The 27,892-nt window shown below is 37.0% G+C and overlaps 1 protein-coding gene across 1 annotated transcript in view; it reads left to right on the top strand.

Moving 5' to 3' along the window:
- Positions 1-27,892, top strand: part of SCP2 (sterol carrier protein 2) — a 140,111-nt gene that overhangs the window by 42,305 nt on the left and 69,914 nt on the right. The window contains exons 7-10 of the mRNA XM_039237793.1: positions 7,907-7,970; positions 13,966-14,052; positions 15,398-15,548; positions 17,667-17,814. Coding sequence (XP_039093724.1) covers positions 7,907-7,970; positions 13,966-14,052; positions 15,398-15,548; positions 17,667-17,814 — 450 coding nt within the window. The remainder of the gene's footprint in view (positions 1-7,906; positions 7,971-13,965; positions 14,053-15,397; positions 15,549-17,666; positions 17,815-27,892) is intronic.

The raw sequence follows: 27,892 nt of genomic DNA, 5'->3' as shown, positions 1-27,892 counted from the left end.
TCAGTGAGGTTATTTTGGGTAGTTTATATATCTCTAGGAAATTATCCATTTCATTTAGATTTCCAAATCTTTGTATTAAGGTCTGAAAACAGTCTTTTGCAATTTTATAGTTTGTTTCTATTTCATTGATATTTCCCTCTTGTTATTTCTTATGTTTATTTAATTTTGAAAGAGAGAGAGACAGAGTGTGAGCAAGGGAGGGACAGAGAGAGGGAGACACAGAATCTGAAGCAAGCTCCAGGCTCTGAGCTGTCAGCCCAGAGCCCAATGTGGGGCTCAAACTCACCAACTGCGAGATCATGACTTGAGCCAAAGTCAGACACTTAACTGACTGAGCCACCCAAGTGCCCCATTCCTTTCTCCTTTTTAGAATTAAATTAGGTAGTTGCCTATTTCATTAACTTTTTTTTTTATTTGAGAGCGAGAGAGAGAGAGAGAGTACATGTGAGCAGGGGAGAGGGGCATAAAAAGAGAGAGAGAAAATCTTAAGCAAGCTGTTCATCGTGGGGGCCAACATGGGGCTCCATCCTGCAACCTTGGAATCATGACCTGAGCTGATATCAAGAGTCAGACATTCAACTAACTGGGCCATCCAGGCACCCCTACTTTGTTAAATTTTTCAAAATATCAGGATCTTGATTATGTCTACTCTTTTTATTCTTTATGCAATTAACTTCTGCTTTTATCTTCTTTGTGCTTTCTTTTGGTTTACTTTGGTTGTTGTTTTTCTAGTTTTTGAGTTGGTTGGGAATTTAATTCATTTTCTTTTTTTAATGACAGCTTTATTGAGATATAATTCACATACCATAAAATTCACCCTTTTAAAGTGTACAATTCAGTGATTTTTAATATATTCAGACTTTTGCAACCATTACCACTATCTAATTTCAGAACATTTTCATCACTCCAGTGCCACCAAAAGGTCACTTCTTCCATTTTGTGGGTGATTCCAGTTGTTACAGTGGTCTTTTCCATGTTGCACTCAAATCTCTGTCCCTATAGTTTTTGTCCATAGTCTTGTTTCTGTCTTCTGATGCTCACAGGAGGTGAGCCTTTTTCTGTAGCCCTACAAATATCTGAAGCCAGCCAGATCTTGTGCTTAACTTCCTTTTAACTGTTTCTCATTTGACTTGTTTCATCATCCATCATCACAGTTCTAATTGCAGATACTGTGATCACCTGTAAGCTTTCCTGGTAGTTGCATTACGCTATTAAATCATATTGAGCTTGTAGTCAAAAAGAGAACCTCAGAGCATTTCTCATAGTTGCTGCTCCTTTTCCCAGATTGTTTTGGGAAATAGAATTGGACATTTAATTTAAATATATTCTGATCCATCTTATTAATAAACTTTGTTGAAGTCTATTTGGATTCAATATTATAGCAGTCCTTCCCACATTCAGGTTTGGTGAGTGTGCCTTTAATTTTCTAATCCAGTTTTTAGACATATTAGCCAGAGCATGGCTGAGGTTAGAGGTTAGCACTAGAGGCTTTTCTCCAGTTAACCCACATTAGTCATTGTTGGTGGTTTCCCAGTATGTGTTCTCTGGGACATTAACCTCTATGATATGGGTCTCTATGACATGGGTCAGATAAGTTGGGAGATGCTTCAAATTCTTTAACCCCTTTTGGACAGTCATGATACACATATAATAATAGTAAAGGCTATGAGTGTCTTGCCGTAAAGAAACTTGTTTCACTTTTTTAAACCCAGTATTATATAAATGTATTTGACAGAACCCTCATTTTTTAGTAATATTAATGTGCTCCCCCCAAAAACCAAAACCCACACTATTGTATTTCCTTACCTTGTCCAAAAGGTGTCCTAAAAATTTTAATTGTCTTGATGATTAGATACTGTGTTTCATTTGCTCTACCAGTAAAACCAATAAAGAAAAAAAGGTATTAATCTTCTATTGCTTGCTCCTACTGAACCCATATTGGCTGCCACCTGATTATCACTCTTCTTTGTATGAGATCACTACTGTGGACTATTACCTTCTTCCTTTTTTATTAGAATTGAGACGAGAATTGCTCAATTATATGAATGTCTTTTCTGCTCTGAAAATCATCCTCCTGACAGAGAAGATAGAGATGAAACAGAAATGGGGGCTCTTCATTTTCCTGTGCCATCATCCATTAACATAGCATTATCAGCTCCTATAGTGTTCTTTTTGGCCTTCCTGGATCTTTTTTTTTTTTTAATTCTAGGAGAGAGAGAGAGACAGCATGAGCAGGGGAGGGTCAGAGAGAGAGGGAGTGACAGACTCTGAAACAGGCTCCAGGCTCTGAGCTGGCAGTCAGCACAGAGCCTGACGCGGGGCTCGAACCCACGAACTGCTAGATCATGACCTAAGTGAAAGTTGGACGCTTAACCGACTAAGCCACCCAGGCGCCCGGCCTTCCTGGATCTTAAGCAGGATTCAAAACCTATCTTATGCAGCTTTATCTTTTTATGTATTTATTATGTATGTATGCATGCACGTATTTATTTTTTTAATATGCAAAATATTTTTTCTTTTATACTTTGTCAACTTGGTTTCCATAAAACACCCAGTGCTCATCCCAGCAAGTGCCCTCCTCCATGCACATCACCCCTTTTCCCTTTTCCCCCACCCTCATCAACCCTCAGTTTGTTCTCAGTATTTAGGAATCTCTTATGGTTTCCCTCCCTCCCTCCCTCTGCTTAACTATTTTTTCCCCTTCCCCTCCCCTATGGTCCTCTGTTAACTTTCTCCTGTTCCACATATGAGTGAAAACATGGCATCTATTCTCTACCTGACTTACTTCATTGAGCATAACACCCTCAAGTTCCATCCATGTTGCTACAAATGGCCAGATTTCATTCTTTCTCATTGCCATGTATAGATTGTATAGATAAACCACATCTTCTTGATCCTTTCGTCAGTTGATGAACACTTAGGCTCTTTCCTTGTTTTGGCTATTGTTGAGAGTGCTGCTATGAACATTGGGGTACATGTGCCCTTATGCATCAGCACTCCTGTATCCCTTGGGTAAATTTCTAGCGGTGCTATTGCTAGGTTATAGGGCAGTTCTATTGTTAATTTTGTGAGGAACCTCTACACTGTGACCAGAGTAGCTGCACCAGTTTATATTCCCACCAACAGTGTAGGAGGGTGCCCGTTTCTCCACATCCTCGCCAGCATCTATACTCTTATGATTTGTTCATTTTAACCACTCTGACCGGAATGAGATGGTATCTCAGTGTGGTTTTGATGTGTGTTTCCCTGATGATGAGGGACACTGAGAATTGTTTCATGTGTCTGTTGGCCATCTGGATGTCCTCTTTGGAGAAGTATCTGTTAATGTATTCTGCCCATTACTTCACTGGATTATTTGTTTTTTGGGTGTGGAGTTTGATGAGTTTCTTATAGATTTTTGGATACTAGCCCTTTATCTGATATGTCATTTGCAACTATCTTTTCCCATTTTGTTGGTTGCCTTTTAGTTTTGTTGATTGTTTGCTTTGCCGTGCAGAAGCTTTTTATCTTGATGAGGTCCCAATAGTTCATTTTTACTCTTGATTCCCTTGCCTTTGGAGATGTGTCAAGTAAGAAATTGCTGCAGCTGAGGTCAAGGAGGTTGTTTCCTGCTTTCTCCTCTAGGGTTTTGATGGTTTCCTGTCTCACCTTCAGTTCTTTTATCCATTTGGAGGTTTTTTTGTGTGTGTATGATGTAAGAAAGTGGTATTTTCATTCTTTTGCATGTTGCTGTTCAGTTCCCCTAGCACCATCTGTTAAAGAGGCTGTCTTTTTTTCCATTGGATACTCTTTTCTGCTTTGTCAAAGATTAGTTGGCCATTCATTTGTGAGTCCAATTTTCTGGGTTCTCTATTCTATTCCATTGGTCTATGTGTCTGTTTTTGTGCCAAGACCATACTGTCTTGATGATTACAGCTTTGTAGTAGAAGTTAAAGTCTGGGATGGTGATGCCTCCCATTTTGGTTTTCTTCTTCAATATTACTTTATCTATTTGGGATCTTTTGTGGTTCCATACAGATTTTAGGATTGTTTGTTCTAGCTTTGAGAAGAATGTCTGTGCAATTTTGATTGGGATTGCATTGAATGTGTAGATTGCTTTTAGTAGTATTGACATTTTAACAATATTTGTTCTTCCAATCCATGAGCATGGAATGTTTTTTCATTTCTTTGTGTCTTCTTCAGTTTCCTTCATAAGTTTTCTATAGTTTTCATCATACAGATCTCTTATATCTTTGGTTAGGTTTATTCCTAGGTATTTTATGGTTTTTCGTGCAATTGTGAATGGGATCAGTTTCTTGATTTCTCTTTCTGTTGCTTCATTATTGGTGTATAAAAATGCAACCGATTTCTGTATGTTGATTTTGTATCCTGCGATTTGTTGAATTCATGGATCAGTTCTAGTAGGCTTCTGGTGGAGTCTGTCAGGTTTTCCATGTAAAGTATCATGTCATCTGTGAAAAGTGAAAGGTTGATTTCATCTTTGCCAATTCTGATGCCTTTTATTTCATTTCAAAATAAAATGATTTATTTTCTGATTGCTGATGCTAGGACTTCCAGTACTACATTAAACAACAGTAGTGAGAGTTGACATCACTGCCATGTTCCTGATTTCAGGGAGAAAGCTCTCAGTTTTTCCCCATTAAGGATGATCTTAGCTGTGTGCTTTACATAAATGGCTTTTATGATGTTTAAGTAAGTTCCTTCTATCCTGATTTTCTCGAGGGTCTTTATTAAGAAAGGATGCTGTATTTTGTCAAATACTTTTTCTGCTTCTATTGACAGGATCATAAATGGTTTTTATCTTTTCTTTTGTTGATGTGATGTATCACATTGATTGGTTTGCGAATATTGAACCAGCCCTGTAACCCAGGAATGAATCCCACTTGATCATGGTGGATAATTCTTTTTATATGCTATTGAATTCGATTTGTGAGTATCTTGTGGAGGATTTTTGCATCCATATTTATCAGGGATATTGGCCTGTAGTTCTTTTTTTTTTTTTTTTTCTGGGTCTCTGTCTGGTTTGGGAATCAAAATGATGCTGACTTCATAGAATGAGTCCGAAAGTTTTCCTTCCATTTCTATCTTTTGAAATAGTCTGAGAAGAATGGGTATTAACTCTGATTTAAATGTCTGGTAGAATTCCCCAGGGAAGCCATCTGGCCCAGGGCTCTTATTCGTTGGGAGATTTTTGATAACTGATTCAATTTCTTTATTAGTTGTGGGTCTGTTCAGATTTTCTCTCTCTTCCCATCTGAATTTTGTGTGTATTTAGGAATTTGTCCATTTCTTCTAGGTTGTCCATTTTGTTGGCATATAATGTTTCATAGTATTCCTGATAATTGCTTGTATTTCTGAGGGACTGGTTGTAAAAAATCCATTTTCATTCATGATTTTATCTATTTGGGTGCTCTCTCTTTTCTTTTTGAGAAGCCTGGCTAGAGGTTTATCAATGTTGTTTAGTTTTTCAAAACACCAACTCTTGCTTTCATTGATCTGTTCATCTGTTTTTTTTGGATTCTATATTGTTTATTTCTGCCCTGATATTTATTATTTCTCTTCTTCTGCTGGGTTTGGGGTGTTCTTGTTACTCTGCTTCTAGTTCCTTTAGGTGCGCTGTTAGATTTTGTATTTGTACTTTTTCTAGTTTCTTGAAATAGGCCTAGATTGCAGTGTATTTTCCTCTTATGACTGCCTTTGCAGCATCCCAAAGAGTTTGGATTATTGTATTTTCATTTTCATTTGTTTCCATGTATTTTTAAATTTCTTCTCTAATTGCCTGGTTGGCCCCTTCTTTAGTAGGGTGTTCTTTAACCTCTATGTTTTTGGAGGTTTTCCAGACTTTTTCCTGTGATTGATTTCAAGTTTCATAGCATTGTGATCTGAAAGTGTGCATGGTATGATATCAATTCTTTTATATTTATTGAGGGCTGCTTTATTTTTTATTTTTTTAAAAAAATTTTTTTTAATGTTTTATTTACTTCTAGGAGAGAGAGAGAGAGAGAGAGACAGCGTGAGCAGGGGAGGGTCAGAGAGAGAGGGAGTCACAGACTGAAACAGGCTCCAGGCTCTGAGCTGGCAGTCAGCACAGAGCCCAACGTGGAGCTCGAACCCACGAACCGTGAGATCATGACCTAAGCGAAAGTCGGACGCTCAACCGACTAAGCCACCCAGGCGCCCCTATTGAGGGCTGCTTTATGACTGAGTATGTAATCTATCTTGGAGAATATATCATGTTTACTCAAGAAGAAAGTGAATTCAATAGCCTTAGGATGTAGAGTTCTAAGTATCTGTTGAGTCCATCTGGTCCAATGTGTCACTCAGGTCCATTGTTTCCTAGTGATTTTCTGTCTAGTTAATCTATCCGTTGCTGTAAGTGGAGTATTAAAGTCCCCTGCAATTAGCACATTCTTATCAGTAAGATTATCTTTGTGATTAATTGTTTTATGTAGTTGGGTTTTCTCAAATTCAGTTCATAGACATTAATAATTGTTAGCTCTTCCTGATGGATAGACCCTGTAATTATTTTATAATGCCTTTCTTCATCTCTTGTTACTGTCTTAACTTTAAAGTCCAGTTTGTTTGATATAATTATGGCTACTCCAGCTTTCTTTTGACTTCCAGTAGCATGATATATATTTCTCCATCCCCTCACTTTCAATCTGAAGGTGTCCTCAGGTCTAAAATGAGTCTCTTCTCTTGAATACTAAGAACAAACTGAGGGCTGATGGAGGAGGGAGAAGGGAAGGAGTGTGATGGGTATGGAGGAGGGCACTTGTTGGGATGAGCACTGGTTGTTATATGGTATGTTATATGGTATATATATGGATATATATATATATATCCAACTTGACAATAAACTATGAAAGAAAAAAAATGAGTCTCTTATATACAGCAAATAGATGTATCTTGTTTTTGCATATTTTACTTCCTTAATATATGCTTTTGTTTTCCTGACGCTAATCTTCAACTTTCTGTTAAGGATTTTAATAACATATGTATTTCTTTTTTTTAAATTTTTAATGTTTTATTTATTTCTGAGAGACAATGTGAGCAGGGGAGGTTCAGAGAGAGAGGGAGATACAGAATCTGAAGACAGGCTCCAGGCTCTGAGCTAGCTGTCAGCACAGAGCCAGTTGCGGGGCTCGAACCCATGAACCATGAGATCATGACCTGAGCCAAAGTCGGACACTCAATCGATTGAGCCACCCAGGAGCCCTTTTTTTTTTTTTTTTTTTAACATTAAAGGATGTTTATTTTTTTATTTTTGAGTGAGAGAGAGCATGAGTGGGGAGGGGGCAGAGAGAGGGAGACAGAATCCCAAGCAGGCTTCGCATTGTCAGCACAGAGCCTGATGTAGGGCTCAAGCTCACGAGCTAAGATCATAACCAGAGCCATAAAGCATCAGATGCCTAATCAACGGAGTCACCCAGGCACCTCTAGGTTATAACTTTTCTAAAGAACCTTCTGCCTTGCCATAAAGAAGGAGAAGGATCAGGTCCTGGAGAGTGTGACTTGTAAAATTCACTTAGTCCAGAGGCATTAGGATGTTTTGTCAAGCTCCTTAAAAAGTTGCTCGCAGGGCTTTCCTGCCTTATATGCACTGTGAATCCCAGGCTATATATTCTGGCTTTTGAAACTAGACCCTAGTTACACTAGGTAGAATTGGCCAATTTGAACTATTTTCATATCATATATTTATTAGTGGATTCAATTCATTAAATATGCCCACGCTTAATTAAAGAAATATTTATGTGAGGGATCAGTTGTTGAAGTCATCAATACTGATAATCTGTGCAAAGAAAAATGTGGAAATATTTGGCAGGACACTGAGTTCCATTGGAACATTTGTTAATAAGCAATAGGAAAGCATGAAACCACTAACAGATATTTGTTTTCTCTACAGGAACAAAGATTGAACAGTTTGCAAAAATTGGATGGAAAAATCATAAACATTCAGTTAATAACCCGTAAGTATTTAAGAAATATGAAACTGTAAAAATTTGGGTTATCTTGCTATGGAATATATAACTTACACTTGAAAAGTAAAGGCAAGAAATTAAGGATATTAACTAGAATATTTTATTGTTTTTTTATAAAAGGCCTGTACCCAGGTAAATTTTTTACTGCAGTTTTAGCTTTGGGTTTGTTTATATTTAGAATGCCATTTATTTACGCTTAAGAAAGAATGTGAATGGTTGGTGATAAAGTTTTAGTGAATTTTCATTGCTTATATGATATAATAGAAATTCTTTCATATGAGATGATAAGCTTGTTATAATTTGGCCCACTCTACTTTGCCGTTCTTATTTCTTACCACTTTCTGGCTATTCCCAGTTTCTCGCTTCACCAAATTACTTGTTTTTTCCTACGTGTGGTTTACAGTACTTGCTTCTGTGTTTTTACTTAGACTGTTAGCTCTCCCTGGAATATCCTTTTGCCTTTCTTTCATTTGGTGAATATCCATTTACCCATGAAGCCACAACCCAAATGTCATTCCTTCTCTAAACACTTTCTGAAAGCTTCCTGGGCATAATTTATTTTTTTTATCATGAGTTTCATTGCACAATCTTATGCCTTTATTATAACACATCACACTATCCCACTTAGTTATTTCTAAGTCTTTCTTTATGATGATGATGGTCCTTGAGCAGAGATCTGTCTTAGCTGGTATCTTCAGTATGTAGCAGAGTATTGGAACATAGTATATGTTCAATAAAACTTTGCTGTTACTGAATAGATTTTGAATGAGTAGTCTTAAGCCCATCAAGATGGTCTAGAGCAAATTCTTTGTCCCTAGAACTTGGAGAACCATATAAAAAATCCTTGTTATTTCCTGAGTAGTAAGGAACTATACCAACACATTGAGGAATTGACAGTACTGCAGTTTCTTGGCTATGAGGCTCCAAGGATTCTTGACTTTTCCTAGAGAATCAAAGTCTTTCTCTTACTTAACACCCTACCTAACCAGGCATCATTTATTCACTCATTATAGCATTCTTCTAAAGGGATATCATTCACTCAACAAATATGTATTCAGTAACCTAGTGTACAAGACACTGCTTTAGCTGCTAGTGATACAGCAGTGAATAAGATAGATAGGTTCTTTGTCCCCAATGATCTTCCATTTCATATTGTAAGTTCTCAGTTATGTTGAATAGGCAAATGTTATTTCTGGATGTCAGTTTCATCATGTAAAAACTCTTTGAAACAGCCAAGAATAGCCTTCTAGGTTTTGCTCAGAAATTTCAGATGCCAACTTCTTGTACTAGGTTTTGCTTGGCTAGGAAATAAAGAGAATCCCATGTTTGCTGACCAGTTGTTATAGATACCCGGTTACATATTTCTAAGAAGGTTGAATTATAAAACTCTTTCTTCTCAAGTGTTTCCTCACAAATTATAAGAATACTTAAAGGCAGTGAGAATCTGTGATACGTAGTGTAGAATTAGGGATAGCTCATGCCACTTGAACCCTTAGACCTGTGTCTATAACTTACTCCTAGTTGTCTCTACTTAGATGCTTCATAAGTGCCTCAGAGCCAGTCTGTCCATACAGAATTGATCATTTCCTCTCCACCCTGTTTTTCCTTCAGTATTCTCCATGAATGACATCAATATATACTTAATAATAGAATACTAGAAGTCATTCTTAACTCTGCTTTCTTCCTCTGTGTCCCATATGAATTGCAGATGAGTTGAGGATGAACAGAATGCTGCCTCCTTAGTGTCTCTTGAACTCATCCCTTCTTTCTCTCTTTCACTTCCAATTTCCTACTTTAGGCTCTTAGCATTTCTTGCCTTATTTATTGCCCTTGTCTCTTAGTTTAGTTCTTTTGATAATGGCCTTTACCATCCCTTTTTTATACCATAGCCTTCTTGTTTAAATACAAGTCTGATTGTTACACCCCCAGCTTAATATCCTTGAGTAGTTCCTCATTTTTTTTTGTATAAAATGTAAATACCATATACTGGCCTTTCATGATCTGATCTTTGTTTATTTCTCTTGCTCCATATTTGTCACTTGCAACTACATTTCCTCCCAAACTTCATGCCCTAGCTTCAGTGAGCTACTTTAACTCAGGAGGCTTTGTATATCCTGATTGTTTTGCCAGTAATTCTGTCTCCTACTTCCTCTTATTTGCTAACCCCAGAGGGAAGCATCCTCTGGTGTCTGGGTCTGATACTTGTCCTGGGTGCTCTTGTGGCACTCTGTATAACTTTTCGGTCGTGCTATTTATTGTATTGTATTTGTTTGCCACACATTCACACCGAGTTCCTTGAGGGTAAGGACTATGCCCATGTCCCACATGCTTAGCACAGGATCTGGCACATTATTAGGTGTTTTGTGGAACCTGGTGATGATCAAAGTTAACTTTAAAAGAAAAGATACAGATACTAGTGTGCAGATCTAAGCTACATGGGCTTTATTTCTAGACATTTGAATTGCTTGTTCATTTCCACACCAGTTGAAATTTGTCTACTGCTTCTGCTATTTTTGCCATAGCAGTTTCTGAAACCATCTAATTTTATTGTTAGAGGAGCCAAATGGGATAAAAATAAGTTTCTTCTTTGCAGTGGTAAGTTTCTTCTTCACAGTAAAGAAATGTGTTTTGAAGAATGCAGATAATTTATTATAGAAATTACTATATACATATTTTCCATATGTATATACATATAGAATATTTTCTATATACCTATATATACATATAGAAAATACATACGTATTTTCTACATTTATTTAAGAACTCTATTAGCCTTCATGAAATGTAATTGTATAATATCATCACCACAAAAGTTGGCTGAATTGCAAGTCATTTTGTTTTGCTTTTAAGGAACTAGTATTTAATAATTCTCTGGAGTGGGGGAATGGTATTGTTAGACCACCTTTTCTAAAGGAGAATCACCGAGGACAAAGCCCACAAAACACAAAAGAAGTTGGTTATTCAGGTTTATCTTAGTCCAGCTGGCCGGACAGCCCCTCCCGAGCACCCAAAGAGTCCTCGGAAGAGCTCGCTGCGGAGCCATAGCTCAGGGTTTATATAGGGAGGGGACGAAGCCGGTATACAGAAGCGAGAATTTTGCAGTTAGAGGTGGAGGTTGCTTAACAGTTGCTTGAAGAACTTGTTTGACTATTCTAATCACAATGTTCACTAAAGATTTACATCTCAGGGGCTTGCTGCAGCCAGGAGGAGCTAAGTTGCTCAACCCTTGACCTTTTACCCTAATAGAGTTTGAGATCAAACAATGGTTGGTATCCGCTTTTGCAAGCCCCTCACCTTTTGGCCCAAGGGAGTTTTTACAGTATTCCATTTAACTCCCAACTGATCTGACACCAACTGGATGTACTGCAATTCAATTCTGGCACTAACGACCGAGTAGATACAGACCCCATGTATTAAGAACCTAGTCCTTCTCAACACTGCCCTCACTTAAGATGCCAGCCACAAGTAGGGTCTCCAGGCCACCTGTACTTCTTCTTTTTTTTTTTTTCTTTTAGATTTGAGATTCTTTTTTCATTACTTATCCTTATTTATTTATTACAAATAGTTTATTGTGGCCACCACTTCTGACCAAGTATCTATAAATTAAGGGGTTTCCATGATCTCTCAAGTTTCAAGTTCTAAAGTAATGATAATTCACTAGAGTTACAGAATTCAGGAAAGTGCTATACTTATGATTACAGTATTATTATAAAGGATACAGCTCAGGAAGAGCCAAATAAAGAGGCACATAGGGCAAAGTCTGAGAGGGTTCTGTATCTGAGCTTCTGTAACTTCTACCCTTGGAGTCAGGACACATTACCCTTCTGGTATAAGGAGGTACTCACCAACCAGGAAGCTTCAGCAAGCATCACTGTCCAGAGTGTTTACTGGAGCTTTTATTATGCACACAAACTTGATTGGTTACATGATTGGACTCAATCTCCAGCCCCTCCCTTCTCCTCAGAGGTCAAACTGGCTCAAAAGTCCTAACCCCTATATTCACACAGTTGGTGTTTCTGGTGACCAGCCCCCCCCCCCCCCCCAGTTAACAAGGGGCCCACTATGAGTCATCCTATTAGCATAACAAAGACACTCTTGTCACTCAGGAAATTGCACAGGTTTTAGAAGCTCCATGCTAGGAAGCCAGGATGAAGATTAGACAAATTTTTTATTTTACAGCATATGGTATTTTGGAGTTAAGATTTTTTAAAAATTCAGTTCAGACAACTTATTAAAGGTTGAAACTTCAAGCTGTATTACAAAGCTGTAGTCATTAAGACAGTATGGTACTTGCACAAGAACAGACACATAGATCAGTGGAATAGACTAGAGAACCCAGAAATGGGCCCACAAATGTATGGCCAAATATCTTTGACAAAACAGGAAAGAATACCCAATGGAAAAAAAACAGTATCTTCAGCAAATGGTGCTGGGAAAACTGGACAGTGACATGCAGAAGAATGAACCTGGACCACTTTCTTATACCATACACAAAAATAAACACAAAATAGACGTACGACCTAAACATAAGACAGGAAGCCATCAAAATCCTAGAGGGGAAAACAGGCAACAACCTCTTTGACCTCCACTGCAGCAACTTGTTACTTGACTCCATAGGCAAGGGAAACAGAAGCAAAATGAACTATTAGGACCTCATCAGGATAAAAAGCTTCTACACAGTGAAGGAAACAATCAACAAAACTAAAAGGCAGCCAACAGAATGGGAGAAGATATTTGCAAATGACATATCAGGTAAAGGGTTAGTATCCAAAATCTATAAAGAATTTATCAAATTCCACGCCCCAAAAACGAATAATCCAGTGAAGGAATGGGCAGAAGACATGAATAGACACTTTTCCAAAGAAGACATCCAGACGGCTAAGAGACACATGAAAACATGTTCAACATCACTCATCATCAGGGAAAAGCAAATTAAAACCACAATGAGATACCACCTTTCACCTGTACCTCAGGTAACAGCAGATGCTCATAGCAAGGATGCAGAGAAAGAGCAACCCTTTTGCACTGCTGGTGGGAATGCAAACTGGTGCAGCCACTCTGGAAAACAGTATGGAAATTCCTTAAATAATTAAAAATAGAACTACCCTATGACCCAGCAATTGCACTACTAGGTATTTATCCAAAGGATACACGAGTGCTGGTTCGAAGGGCACATGTACCCCAATGTTTATAGCAGCACTATTGACAATAGCTAAAGTATGGGAAGAGTTCCAGATGTCCAAATGTACTGATGAATGGGTAAAGAATATGTGGTATGTATATGCAATGGATTCAGTGATCAAAAAGAATGAAATCTTGCCATTTGCAACAATGTGTGGAACTGGAGTGTATTATGCTAAGCAAAATTAGTCAGTCCGAGAAAAACAAATATCATTTGATTTCACTCATGTTTGGAATTTAAGATATAAAACAGTTGAAAATAAGGAAAGGGAAGCAAAAATATTATAAAAACAGGGAAGGGAGACAAACCATAAGAGACTCTTAAATACAGAGAACAAACTGAGGGTTGCCGGCAGGATGTTGGGTCGGGGGAAGGGCTAAAGGGTGAGGGGCATTAAGGAGGACACTTGGAATGAGCACTGGGTGTTACATCTAAGTGATGAATCATTAAATTCTATTCCTGAAATAGTTATTACACTATATGTTAACTTGGATTTAAATTAAAAATAAATTTAAAAAATTAAAAAAATAAAAGAAAATATTATATTAATAGAACAGTCAATATATATTAGATGAAAATGTCTGTAGTATTAGCAGCTTTAATGTAGCAGTTATTATATTACTCATAATAACCATAATAAAAATTAACATTTATTGAAAAAAAGGTTGAAACGCTTCATAAAAGCCTATCTTTTGGTTGTAAAAATAATATTTATATATTCTCTGACTTCTGGATCAGAACATTTTCAAGAAAAATTATAATTGCTACCTCATATTCTATAACTATTTATTTTGTGTTTAGGAATTCCCAGTTCCAAAAGGAATACAGTTTAGACGAAGTGATGAAATCTCGAGAAATTTTTGATTATTTGACTGTCTTACAATGTTGGTAAGAAAACCACGTTTTAATATTTAATAGAAGTAATTGTTCCTTCTGTATCTGTATCTGTATCTGCTTGTATAGAACTCCTACTAATGAAGTCCTCACTCTGGAGTACCCTTACTTCCTATTCCTTTTTTTTTTTTTTTTTGAGAGAGAGTGAGAGACAGAGGGCGAGTGAGCATGTAGAGGGGCAGAGGGAGAGAGAGAGAACTTTAAGCAGGCTCCACCCTCAGCACTGATCCTGAGCTCAGCATAGAGCCTGAGGTGGGGCTTGAAGTGGGGCTCAGTCCCACGGTCATGGGGTGATGACCTGAGCTGAAATCAAGAGTCAGATGCTTAACTGACTTAGCCACCCAGGTGCCCCTTTACTTCTTATTCCTATCTGGAGACAGACTGTCTTTTCTCTTGGAAAATTATGTTTTATTTCCTTCATTCGTGAGTTTTACCTACTTTAAAAAAATTTTGTTTTATTTATTTAAATGTGGTTTAAGAGTCCAGAGTTTCTCCCTTGAGCATTTTGTTTTCTCTACTGGCTTCTGTCTTAGGAAATGTTACTCAGTTATAGTAGCTAAGAGTAAATGTGAAATAGAAAAAATGAGAAACAAGAAAAAAATAGCTCTAATAATAATAATAGTTGCATCTTTAAAATTGCTTGACAATATCTGTTTCCCAGAAGATTGAATTAGTATCGCATAGCTCCTGCTTATCATCTGGAAGATACTGGCTAGGATGCAAGTGAACAAATGGGGTCAGCTTTTATCTGTTGCAATATGAAGGTCTGCCCATTTATAAAGGCAAGCTGTACTCAGAGAAGTCTTGTGTTTGCCACTTTGCTTCACAGCTTCCTATAAGGAAAAGATCTATTTTGAGGAGATCTCTTAACTAAACTCCACTCTCTGGTTTGGATTTTCTGACATTTCCTATTCTATACTTTCCAAGTTTTCAAAAGGATTCCAAGACTGATTATTTGGGAGAGAGCAGTGTTGGAGTTAGTTAGGCCCATAGTGGATTTTTATTGTACTAGGATGGGAAAAACATTGTTGACTCCTCAGAAGTCACCATAAGATGCGTTATGCATCTGCAGAGGTAAATCCAGGATTCTTTGCCTTAAGAACATTTTGGGAGAGACCCTTACAGACGAAGCAGTGGCTGATAATGTTTAAGTTCTTGATAGAGGTTTAGTCCTCAGGTGGGAAGCATGTATAATTTTTAACTATATATTTCACAAAGAAGACAGTGCAATGACCAGCAAGCATACTCAGCTTTTCTTTCCACGTAGAAACAACTCTTAGTCTGAAATCCTAGGATAGAGGTATACTGGATGTAAATAATTATTTTTACCTCCTCTTAGTCCCACTTCAGATGGTGCTGCAGCGGCAGTTTTGGCTAGTGAAACATTTGTACAGAAATATAGCCTAGAATCCAAAGCTGTGGAGATTGTGGCACAAGAGATGGTAACTGATTTGCCAAGCTCATTTGAAGAGGAAAGCATTATTAAAATGGTATGTCTGAGATTCTATTTTATTTATCAGTTGAGGGCTTTCTGTTTAAAAATTTCAAGATGATCTCATGTTGTCGTTAGCTCTGGAAGTTATTTACTTGAAAAAAATCAGTCCAGAAAATTTAATATTATAATCCATCCTTAAGAATCTGTTAAGGGAAAATAACTGATGAGAACATATGCTTCTTGTGATAGAACCATAAATGCACTTTTAATTAACCAGACGTGCTATTTTGGTAGTTTTGTTTTTTTCTTTTTGAGTTGACTGGGTATGTCCAGAACTTCTTTCTTACAGAGTTAAGGAAAAAACAAGGATATTTTCAGGGAACTTTCTTGACCTTAGCACTTTTAAAATCGATTAAAGATTGAGTAAATGTGGAGGAAGTTAAAAAATGAGAATTCAGACCTAGAGTTAGTTGAATATTTGAAGATATAAACGTACCTATTTTAAAAATGCACCTATGCATGTATACACAAATATATAACAATCATAAGGTAATTAGAGTTTATAAGAATGATTTTACAACAATGCTTTGAATTTGAAAATGTCTCTATAATAAACTATCTGTAAAAAAAAAAAAGAAAAAAGAAAATGTCTCTGTAACTTATGCAAGATCACAAAGCTGGGATGTGGTTGAGGTGGAACTTTCCAGGTTTTCTGTATAATACTATTGATAGCACAATTTTTTTTTTTTAAATGTTTTATTTTTGAGAGAGAGAGAGGAGCAGAGAGAGGCAGACACAGAATCTGAAGCAGGCTCCAGGCTCCGAGCTGTTAGCACAGAGCCTGACATGGGGTTCGACCCCACGAACCGCGAGATCATGACCCGGGCCAAAGTCAGACGCTCAACTGACTGAGCCACCCAGGGGCCCCTGATAGCACAATTTTATGCCTTGGAGAATTTGCTTGCTATTATCTGAGACCAAAGGGGTGTTAAGAGCATGGGTTTAGGAAAGTGTTGTTGTTGTATATGATTTTTTAAAAAATTTTTTAATGTTTTTCTATTTCTAATGAGCAAGGGAGGGGCAGAGGGAAAAAGAGAGAGAGAGAGAGAGAGAGAGAGAGTTTGAATTTGAAGTAGACTCCAGGCTCTGAGCTCTCAGCATTGAGACTGATGTGGGGCTTAAGCTCACAGTCGGAAAGATTATGACCTGAGCCAAAGTCAGACGCTTAACCGACTGAGCTACCCAGGCACCCCTCCTATGTGATATTTTATTTTTGTTTTTTTTAATTTTAATTTTAATTTTATTTTTTATTTTTCCTATATGATTTTTTAAAAGAAGATTGTTTATTTGCACATAGAAATTCCTTATTTTTTTTAGTGTATCTGAACCGTAGTAATCTATTGCTCAATCTCTTCAACCTGTTTACCACAACACATTGTGGTTTGATAGTTTTTATAACTGTACAAGATATAGCCTGAGAAATTTTAAGTCCTTTTTATATATTTATTTAAAATTCTAGGGTTTTTTTTGGGGGGGGCACCTGGGTGGCACAGTATCCAACTTTGGCTCAGGGGTCATGATCTCACGGTTTGTGAGTTCAAGCCCCGCATCAGGCTCTGTGCTGACAGCTCAGAGCCTGAAGCCTGCTTCAAATTCTGTGACTCCCTCTCTCTGCCCCTCCCTTGCTCTTACTCTGTCTCTCTTTCTTTCAAATATAAATAAACATTAAAAAAAAATCTGTTTTTTTTTCCTTTTTTTTTCTTTTTTTTTTTAAAGTTTACTTATTTATTTTGATAGAGAGTGAGAGAGAGCAGGGGAGGGTCAGAGAGAAGGAGAGACAGAATCCCAAACAGGCCCCCTACTCTCAATGAGGAGCCCTGATATGGGGCTCAAACTCACAAACCATGAGATCATGTCCTGAGCTGAGGTCAAGAGTTGGATGCTTAGCCAGTACACAATTTAATATGTACAGCCTCCATCCTGAATATTCTTTTATTTAGACTTTCTATGTAATAGAGAATCAACTGAGATTTGATTATTAATCTCAACTGAGATTTCAATACATGTAGTCAATTTTCAACTGTAAAGGTTATGCTTATTAATCTCTCAAAATCTTATATAAAAGTCTCAGTTTTGATGCCCTTAATTTATTTATATGTGGTTTTGGTTTTAGGTTGGCTTTGATATGAGCAAAGAAGCTGCCAGAAAGTGCTATGAGAAATCTGGCCTGGGACCAAGTGATATTGATGTTATAGAACTTCATGATTGCTTTTCTGTCAATGAACTCCTTACATATGAAGCACTGGGACTCTGTCCAGAAGGTAATATCTTTGGTGAGAGGCAGATTAAGTTAATTAAGTCAGTGAGGACATTTCAGTTTTGCCATTAAAAAAAGAAATTCACTAATTGCCTTTCCTTTCATGTTGGCTCTGCCATACTGTGCAAAGTGAATGTAAGCTATCCTGATACTGGACTTTTTAGAGCATGTAGTCCTGGACAATACCACCATTGAGGTAACAGATTATACAAATAGTTTGATTTATGTATATCAGAGGTATTTAGAATGAACTATTAAGTAAAAAAAAAGGATAAAAATTACATATGTAATTCTAAATATTTCATATTGTGTTTTGTTTTGTTTTGTTTTTTTCAGAGAGGGAGCGTAAGGTGGGGGAGAGGGACGGAGGGAGAGAGAGATTCTTAAGCAGGCAACATGGTCAGCATAGAGCTGGACATGGGGCTGGAGCCCATGACCCTGGAATCAGGACCTCAGCCAAAATCAAGAGTTGGGCAACTCAACTGACTAAGCCACCCAGGCGCCCCTTGTTTTGTTTTGTTTTTTTAAGTTTATTTATTTTGAGAGAGAGCGTGCGCACACGTGAAAGCTGAGGAGGGGCAGAGAGGCAGGGAGAGAGAGAATCCCAAGCGGGCCCCATGCCCATGTAGAGTCCAGTGCAGGGTTTGATCCCATAAACTATGACATCCTGACTTGAGCCAAGATCAAGAGTTGGATTCTTAACTGACTAAGCCACCCAGGTGTCCCCATACTGTGTTTGAATAAAAACTTGCAGAAAAGAAAATGGGAAAATTAGTTGGTGAGATCTAGAGGATTTTTTTTCTTTTCATTTATAAAGAAAGACGTTGTATTATTTTTCATTACCACCAGCAGTGTATGAGAGTTTGAGTTGCTTCACATCCTCACCAACATTGATGTGGTCACTTTTTAAATGTTTTATCCACTCAAAAGGTTATGTTATGTCCTGCAGCAATAAGGTAAGAAAAAGGAATAAAAGGCATCCAGACTGGTAAGGAAGAAGTAAAACTGTCACTATTTGCAAATGACATGATACTGTATACAGAAAATTCTAAAGACTCCACTAAAAAAACTATTAGAACAAAATAATGAAGAAAGTTTCATGATACAAAATTAGTATACAGAAATCTGTTGCATTTCTTGACACTAATAATGAAGTAGCAGAAAGAGAAATTAAGGAAACAATTCCATTTACAATTATACCAAAAAGAATAAAACACCTAGAAATAAATTTAACTAAGGATGTAAAAGTGTTTTATATACTCTGAAAAGTATAAGGTGAAAAAAAAGTACATAGATGAAAAAAACTGAAGATGACACAAACAAATGAAGAGATATACCATGCTTATGGATTGGAAGAATTTATATTGTGAAAATATCCATAAGAATATTCCCAAAAGAGTTTATAGATTCAATGCAATCTATGAAGATACCAAGAATTTCTTTCACAGAACTAGAACAGATAATTCTTTAAAAAAATTTTTTTAATGTTTATTTATTATTGAGACAAACAGAACATGAATGGAGCAGGGGCAGAGAGAGAGGGAGACACAGAATCTGAAGCAGGTTCCAGGCTTCGAGCTGTCAGCACAGAGCCTGATGTGGGGCTCAAACCCACAAACCGTGAGATCATGACCTTAACTGAAGTTGAACACTTAACCAACTGAGCCACCCAGTCACCCCAGATAATTCTTTTTTAATGTTTATTTTTATTTTTGAGAGAGAGAGAGCGCAAGAGAGAACACGCGTGCACAAAGTTGGGGAGAGACAGAGAGAGAGAGGGACAGAGAATCCAAAGCAGGCTTCGCAATGACAGCATGAAGCCCAGCGTGGGGCTTAAACTCATGAACCTTGAGATCATGACCTGAGCTGAAGTCACTCAACCAACTGAGCCACCCAGGTGCCCCTAGCACAAATAATTCTAAAATTTGTATAGAACCATAAAGGACCTTAAATAGCCAAAACAATCTTGAAAAAGAAGAATAATAGCTAGAGGTATCCCAATCTCTGATTTCAAGATATACTATAAAACTATAGAAATCAAAACATTATGGTACTGGCATAAAAATAGGCACATAGATCACAGGAGAGCCCAGAAATAAACCCATGTCTTGTATGGTCAATTAATCTACCACAAAGGAGGCAAGAATATACAATGGAAAAAGACAGTCTCTTTAGTAAATAGTGCTAGGAAAACTGGACAGCTACATGCAAAAGAATGAAATTGGACCACTTTCTTATACCATATACAAAAATAAACTCAAAAAAGGGGCACCTGGGTGGCTCAGCCGGTTAAGCGTCTGACTTCGGCTCAGGTCATGATCTCACAGTTCGTGGGTTCGAGCCCGGTTCCGGCTCTGTGCTGACTGCCAGCTCAGAGCCTGGAGCCTGTTTCAGATTCTGTATCTCCCTCTCTCTCTGACCCTCCTCTGCTGATGCTGTCTCTCTCTCTCTCAGAAATAAATAAAAAACATTAAAAAATTAAAAAAAAAACTCAAAATGGATTAAAAACCTAAAGTTGAGACCTGAAACCATAAAACTTTTAAAAGAAAACGTAGGTGGTAATCTCTTGGACACATTAGCCTTAGCAACATTTTAATGGATATGTCTCCCCAGGACAAAAACCACAATAAGACTATTGGTACTAAGCCATCAAGAAAACAAAAAGGCAACTCTCTGAATGGAAGAAGATACTTGCAAATGATGTATCTGATTGTCCAAAATATATGAAGAATTTATACAGCTCAACATAAAAAAACCCAAATAATCTGATTAAAAAATGAGCAGACGACCTGAATAGACATTTTTCCAGAGAAGACATACAGATGGCCAACAGACATATGAAAAGATTCTGAACATCACTCATCATTAGAGAGATGCAAATCAAAGCCACAGTGAGATACCACCTCACATCAGTGACAATACCGAATATCAAAAGGACAAGAAATAAGTGTTGGCAAGGATGTAGAGTATGTAGAGTATCAACTTATGCACTGTTGATGGGAATGTAAATTGGCACAACCACTGTGGAGAACAGTATGGAAGTTCCTCAGAAAATTAGAAATAGAGGGTGCCTGGGTGCTTCAGTTAAGCATCTGACTTCAGCTCAGGTCATGATCTCACAGTTTGTAAGTTTGAGTCCCACATTGGATGAGCACGAGCCCCACATCAGGTGAGCACTAGCTATGCTTCAGGTGAACAGGAGCCCTCCTTCGAGTGAGCCCAGCCTCTCTCTCTCTCTCTCTCTCTCTCTCTGCCCCTTGCTCTTGTAAAAAACTTAAAAAAAGAAAACCAAAGTAAACCCAAAGTAAATTGGAGAAAGGAAAAAATGAAAAGCAGAAATCAATGAAATGGAAAAAAAACAGACAATAAAGGAAATTAACAAAGCCAAAGTTGAATCTTTGTAAATCTCAACAAAACTGAAAAACCTGTAGCTAGCAGATCAAGAAAAAAAGGAGAAAGAACACCAATCCCCAATACAAGGAATAAAAAAGTTATCACTATAGATTCTACAGACATTAAAAGAATAATAAGAGAGGGGCACCTGGGTGGCTCAGTCGGTTAACTGTCCAACTCTTGATTTCAGCTCAGGTCACGATCTCATGCAATGTGAGATTGAGCCCCATGTTGGGCTTTGTGCCAACAATGTGGGACCTGCTTGGGTTTCTCTCCCTTCTCTCTTTGCCCCTCCCTCCCTCAAAATAAATAAATAAATAAATAAATAAATACTTTAAAAATTAAATATCCATGTATTTAGAATTTTCCCGGATTTATTACTATTATTGCTTTCTAATCAATTGTGCTACAGTAAGAGAATACACTTTGATTTTGATCCTTTGAAATTTATTGAATTTTATTTTGTGGCTCAACATGTGGTATATATTGGTGAGTTTATCTATCATTGCAGTTGAAAAATTATGCAGATTCTGCAATTATTAGATGTAGTGTTCTAAACATATCAATTAAATTGAGGTGGTTGATAGGATTTTTCAGATCTATGTTTCTACTGATTTATTTGTTTTGCTATATCAATTGCTAAGAGGGGTATTAAAATCTCCTACATTAATTGTGAAATTGTCTCTCTCCCTTTAGTTCTGTCAATTTTTGCTTCATTTATTTTGCAAGCACAAGCACATTTATAGTTGTGTATTTTCTGTTTTTTTCATTATGAAATATCTTGCTTTATGTCTGGTTGTAGTTTTTAAGTCTCTTTTTTTCTGACTAAAATAGTCACTTCAGCCTTTTTATGCTTACTGTTTGCATTATATATATTTTTCTATTCATTAGTTTTTAATCTATTTATGTTGTTTATCTGTATAACGTATACCTCTTGTAGGCAATAGTGTATCATTTTTTAGCCTTTGTCAATTTCTTCTTTTTTACTGGAGTATTTAAATCTGCTCTAATACAGTAACCATTAACTATATATGATTATTGAATCCTTGAAATGTGGCTATTCCAAATTGAGATGTGCTGTGTGAAGTACACATTGGATTTTGAAAACTTAATATGAAAAATAGAATGTATTTTATTCATTTTTTTTTTTACTGCTTACATGCTAAGATGAAATAGTTTGTATATATTGGGTTAAATGTATATTAAAAATATGTGTTAGAAAATTTTAAAGTACATATGTGATTTGCATTATATTTCTGTTGGACAGTGTGACTTAGATCATTAAGATCATTTGCTTGACCATTTTATTATCTCTTATCTGTTGTCCACTCAGTTTTTTGTTCTGTTCTCCCTCTCCTGCTTTCTTTTGGATTATTTGAATATTTTTATTTTTTTTTAATTTTTTAATTTTTTGGTTCTAAATGTTTATTTTTATTTTTATTATTTTTTAAAGATAGACTTTAAAAAGTTTATTTGAGAAAGAGAGAGCACATGACGAGGGGCAGAGAGAGAAGGAGAGGGAGAATACCAAGTAGGCTCCACACTGTCAACATAGAGCCTGATGTGGGACTCAAACTCACAAACTGTGGGACCATGACCTGAGCTGAAATCAAGAGTCAGAGGCTTAACCACCCGAGCCACCCAGGCTCCCCTATTTGAATATTTTTAGTATGACTTTTATTTTGTGTATTGGATTTTTGCCATCTCTCTTTAGTTTTTTTTTTTTTTAACTTATTTTCTATTTAACTTATTACTATACTGTAAGTTAGTTAACATACAGTGTAGTCTTGGCTTCAGGAGTAGAACCCAGTGATTCATCTCTTACATATGACACCCAGTGCTCATCCTGAAAAATGCCTTCCTTAATGCCTGTCCATCACCCATTTAACCCCCCAGTTTTGTTTTTTTGTTTTAGTGGTTGCAGGGTTTCTTAACCTCAACACTGTTGATGAATTACATTATTCTTAGTTATGGGTGTTGTATATCGTAGAATGTTTAGCAGCATTCCTGGCTTCTACCCACTAAATGCTTATAGTACCTCCTCACAGTTGTGACAATTAAAAATGTCTCCAGACATTGCCAAATGTCCTCTGGGGGAGCAATATATCTCTGGGTTGAGAACCACTGATATAGGTGTTATAGTATGCATACCTAACCTTCACAGTCTCTATAGAGTTAATATTGTACTACCTCACATAAAACATAGAAACATTGCAAGCATATACATCCATTTACAAACTCGTTTCTGCCTCACACCAACTCTTACGTTATAATTGTTATATGTATTACATCTGTATACATTCAGAATGCCCAGATATTGCAATTTTTGTTTTCAGTAATTGTGCATATTTTAAAGACCTGAAGAAGATAAAAGTCTTTATATTTACCCAGATATTTATCTTTTCTGATATGAAAGATCATATCATATCTTTCTCCTTTCTTGCAGATCCAGGTTTTTCTGAGGTCTTCTGGGGATAAATTCTCTTAGTTTTCTTTCATCTGAGAATGTCTTTACTTAGCATTAATTCCTAAAAGGAAATTTTATGTTGTTACAGAATTCTGTGTTGACAGATTTAGCACTTTAAGCATTTTGTTTCACTCCCTGGCCTACCTCATTTCCAATGAGAAGTACATTTAAGCAGTTCAAATGTGCTGTATCTAGTCATTTTTTCTTTTATTTTTATTTATTTATTTATTTGTTTTTTTAGTCATTTTTTCTTTTAATTTATTCTACTTGGGATTCTTTGAACTTCTTGAGTCTGTAAAATGTCTTTCACCAAATTTGTGTAGTGTCTAACCATTATTTCTTTAAATATTTTTTGTGCCCCATTTTGTTTCTGTTCTCCTTCTAGGATTCCAGTGATGCATATCTTAGACCTGATGCTCTGTTCATTTTTAAATTCCTTTTCTCTCTATTCTTCAGATTCGATCTTTTATACTGCTCTATCTTTAAATCTACTGACTCCTCCTCCATCCACTGTCTGCTCTTGAACCTATCCCTAGTGAGTGAATTTTTATTTTCAAATATTGTATTTTCAGTTCTAAGGTTTCTATTTGGCTCGTTTCATAGTTTCCATTTCTTTGCTGAGAACTCATATCTTTTTATTCATGTTTAGTGTGTTTTCTTTACCTCATAGTCCAAGTAGCTATTTTTGTCTTTGTCTGATAATTCTATCATTTGGCTCTTCTAGGGTTTTGCATCTGTTGATTATCTTTTCCCTTGACAGTTGGTCGCACTTTCCTTTTCCTGGTTCTTTCTTTATTGATTTTGGATTGTATTCTGGGCAGGTGATGGTTACACTGTATAGATCCTCTAGAGAATCTTCATGTTTTTGTTTTAGCAAGCAGTCAACCCAGTTGTGTTGAGATAACTAACTTCTGTCTTGTCTTCTGTGGGTTGTAGTTAAAGTCTTTGTTCAGTCCTTCAAGCCTTTGCTGTGCTGCTTTGGGTCAGTGGCTATCCATGCTTAGCTCAAGAGTGAGGCTGAGACTTCTGAGGCTGTACATAGAAATAAAGGATCCTCTTCTCTGGCTCTCTCCTCTGTGAGCTTTCTCTCTTACTCTGACCTGTATGGGTTTCTTTCCTCTGGTTAGAAAGATGGGGTTTCTGTTAGAGTTTAAGCTACCTATGGTGCCCTGCTGGCCAGTCTGCTCCAGGACGGTGCTCACCCTTGAAACAAAGTTGTTGAGAGAGCCTCAAAAGAGAAGACATGGAATTTACCCTTGTACACTGGCTTCTCCAAGTTTCAACTCTCCATGATTCTACTGCATTTGTTGACTTTTTAGAGTCTTCAAGTAGTTTTTTGTATTTTATCTAGTGTTTTCAATTGTAAACAGTGGGAGACACAGGCTATAGTGAATATATATGCTGCCTTAGCAGAACTGGAACCCAATCTCAAGATTTTAAATATATATACATTTTGATATATGATGATGACTTTCAAAATTATATCCCTAGCTTAAACTACCTCCCTGATCTCTAGACTCATATGTCCAGCTGCCTGTTTTTCAGGAGTTTTTTGGATGTCTTGTTAGCATCCCAAACCTAATTCCAAATTGAGCTTCTGCTGTGACCCAGACTTCCTCCTTCCTCAGTCTTTCCCATCCTCCTGTTGCTCCAGTTCCTCTCTTTCTCTCACAGCCCTCATGGAATCCATCTCTAAGTCCTGGTGGCTATGTACTCTGCCTTCTAAATATATCCAGAATATAACCATACTTTACCACATTTTATGACTATCAGCCTAGTCCAGACCACCATTATTTCTCGTTTACATTATTGTTGTAGTCACATATCTGCCCCTCCTGCTTCTGCCTTGTCTCCTTACAGTTTATTCTCTATAATGAAGCTTTTGTGGTCCTGTTAGAAGCATACAACAATCAATATCATTCCTCTGATCATCTCATTCAGGAGTAAAAGCCAAATATGATCTTTCCCTTTTACTCCCCTCTCCCATCTCTCTCACTTCTTCATCTCTGACTCTTTTACTTTGCTGCAGCTGCATTGGCCTCTTTCCTCAAACACTGCAGACTTACTCCTAGCTCAGAGCCTTTTTTGTTCCATATATTTATATGATATGCTCCCTTATTCTCTTAAGGTCTTTGACCAAATGTCAAAGTGGAAGACTTCTCCCAGAACTTGATTTAAAATGTGAACTCCTTACTGTCTTTTTGATCCCAAGATTTACTGTACCCTCTTTCATGCCTTTCCCCCACCCCATGGCACTTACCACCACTCTGTTATATATCTTACTTTCATTACATATTGTCTGTCTCTTCCTTACACTGCTCCTGACAATGAAGTAAATAACTCCATGAGAACAGGGATGTTTGTCTGTTTCATTATTGCTGTATCCCCTACTTTCCAGGGCAGTTTGTGGCACACAATTGCTTTCCATTTATTTTCTTATCTGTGGTCCGTAAGAGTGGTTGTTATAGTACTTTCATCTCTGGATCACTTTTAGTTGATGGGCTCAGGATAACTTGCCACTGGAATCTAATACTTAATAGGGTTGTATATATTATAAAACAAACAAACAAACAAACATGCAGTGAGTTATTCCCTTCTTGGTTTGTGTTCAGTCTTTTACTTGATATAGATATTTAGGAGTTCTAAAAGCAGTAATAGCAGGTAAAATACCTGTTATGACCAGAGCCTTGTATCAGCTTCTATGTCAGAAACGCCAAAAACACCAAAAAATAAAAGTATGCCTCAGTGGATAGTTTTTAATCTACCACCTACATTTAAAGTGAAATTAGAAGTGGGGCGCCTGGGTGGCTTAGTCGGTTAAGAATCCAACTTTCACTTAGGTCATGATCTCGCGGTTCGTGGGTTCAAGCCCCGCATCGGGCTCTGTGCTGACTGCCAGCTCAGAGCCTGGAGCCTGTTTCAGAGTCTGTATCTCCCTCTCTCTCTGACCCTCCCCTGCTCACGCTGTCTCTCTCTCTCTCCTAGAAATAAATAAAACATTAAAAAAAAAATCTCTTTAAAAAAATAAATAAATAAAGTGAAATTAGAAGTGTTAGTCATAGGGGCGCCTGGCTGTCTCAGTCAGAGGACCATGTGACTTTTGATCTCAGGGTTGTGAGTTTGAGCCCTATGTAGGGTGTAGAGATTACTTAAAAATAAAATCATAAAAAAAGAAATACGAATCATAAAAAATTTTTGTGATTAGTGTGTTTCATTTTACCAATAGAGAAACTCTTTGGTTTTTGATGACAATAAAATACATTGGCTAAGAACACAGGCTATGAAGCCAGGCTGCCTGATGATTAATCCTAGATTAATCCCATGCTGTTGCCTTGGGCTAATTACTTAACATCTGTGTGTCTGTTGCCTCATCTGCAAAATGGGAATGATAATACGTACTTCATAGTGTTGAGGATTAAATTATGTAAATATATGTAATAATTAGAACAAAACCTGACACAAAGTGAGTACATAAAAGCTATTAGCCACCTCTGACAGTATCATAACCACCATCTTTCTTTGGAGATTCCACTTCATTATCAGAAATACCAGTTGGAAGAATATTTTATACCCTACATGGATTTTTATTTACTCCTTAACTACTCAGAAGAGTGACTGGAGAGTTGATAGGAATGTTGAAGCCACCAAGCCTGTAATTTTCACTTTCTTTTAAGCTTATGTTTATGGCTCAACAGTATTTTCAGCCACTTCTCTTCATTTCATGTCCCTGTCCTTCATTTAATGTCCCACACTCTCCTCTCTGTTTGCTAAGAATGTTTACAGAGCATATAACAGTGCAATTGAAAATAAATATTAAAACATTGGGCACAATTATGGATTTTTAAAGCAGATGCAATTGTTTTAGTTATAATACTGGATCTGCTTCCATTCTTCAGGGTCTTTGAATCTCTGTTATATTTGCCGCAGTTTTGGAAGCCAGAGAACTCTTAAGAACTAATAGGAGCTCTGTTTCATGTAGAAAATATTCTGAAAATATAAATATTTATTACTCAATATTAATTGTGTAACTTTTAGTAGTGCTTATATCAGGGGGCACCTGGGTGGCTCAGTTGGTTAAGAATCCTACTTTGGCTCAGGTCATGATCTCATGGTTCGTGGGTTCGAGCCCTGCATCGGGCTCTGTGCTGACAGCTAAGAGCCTGAAGCCTGCTTTGGATTCTGTGTTTCCCTCTCTCCCTGTCCCTCCATGCCCTCTGAAAAA

The sequence above is a fragment of the Hyaena hyaena genome, unplaced genomic scaffold, assembly GCF_003009895.1.
Source record: "Hyaena hyaena isolate Hyena2069 unplaced genomic scaffold, ASM300989v1 scaffold_5, whole genome shotgun sequence".
In the NCBI taxonomy this organism is placed as follows: domain Eukaryota; kingdom Metazoa; phylum Chordata; class Mammalia; order Carnivora; family Hyaenidae; genus Hyaena; species Hyaena hyaena.
This window is presented reverse-complemented; position numbering and strand designations above follow the sequence as displayed.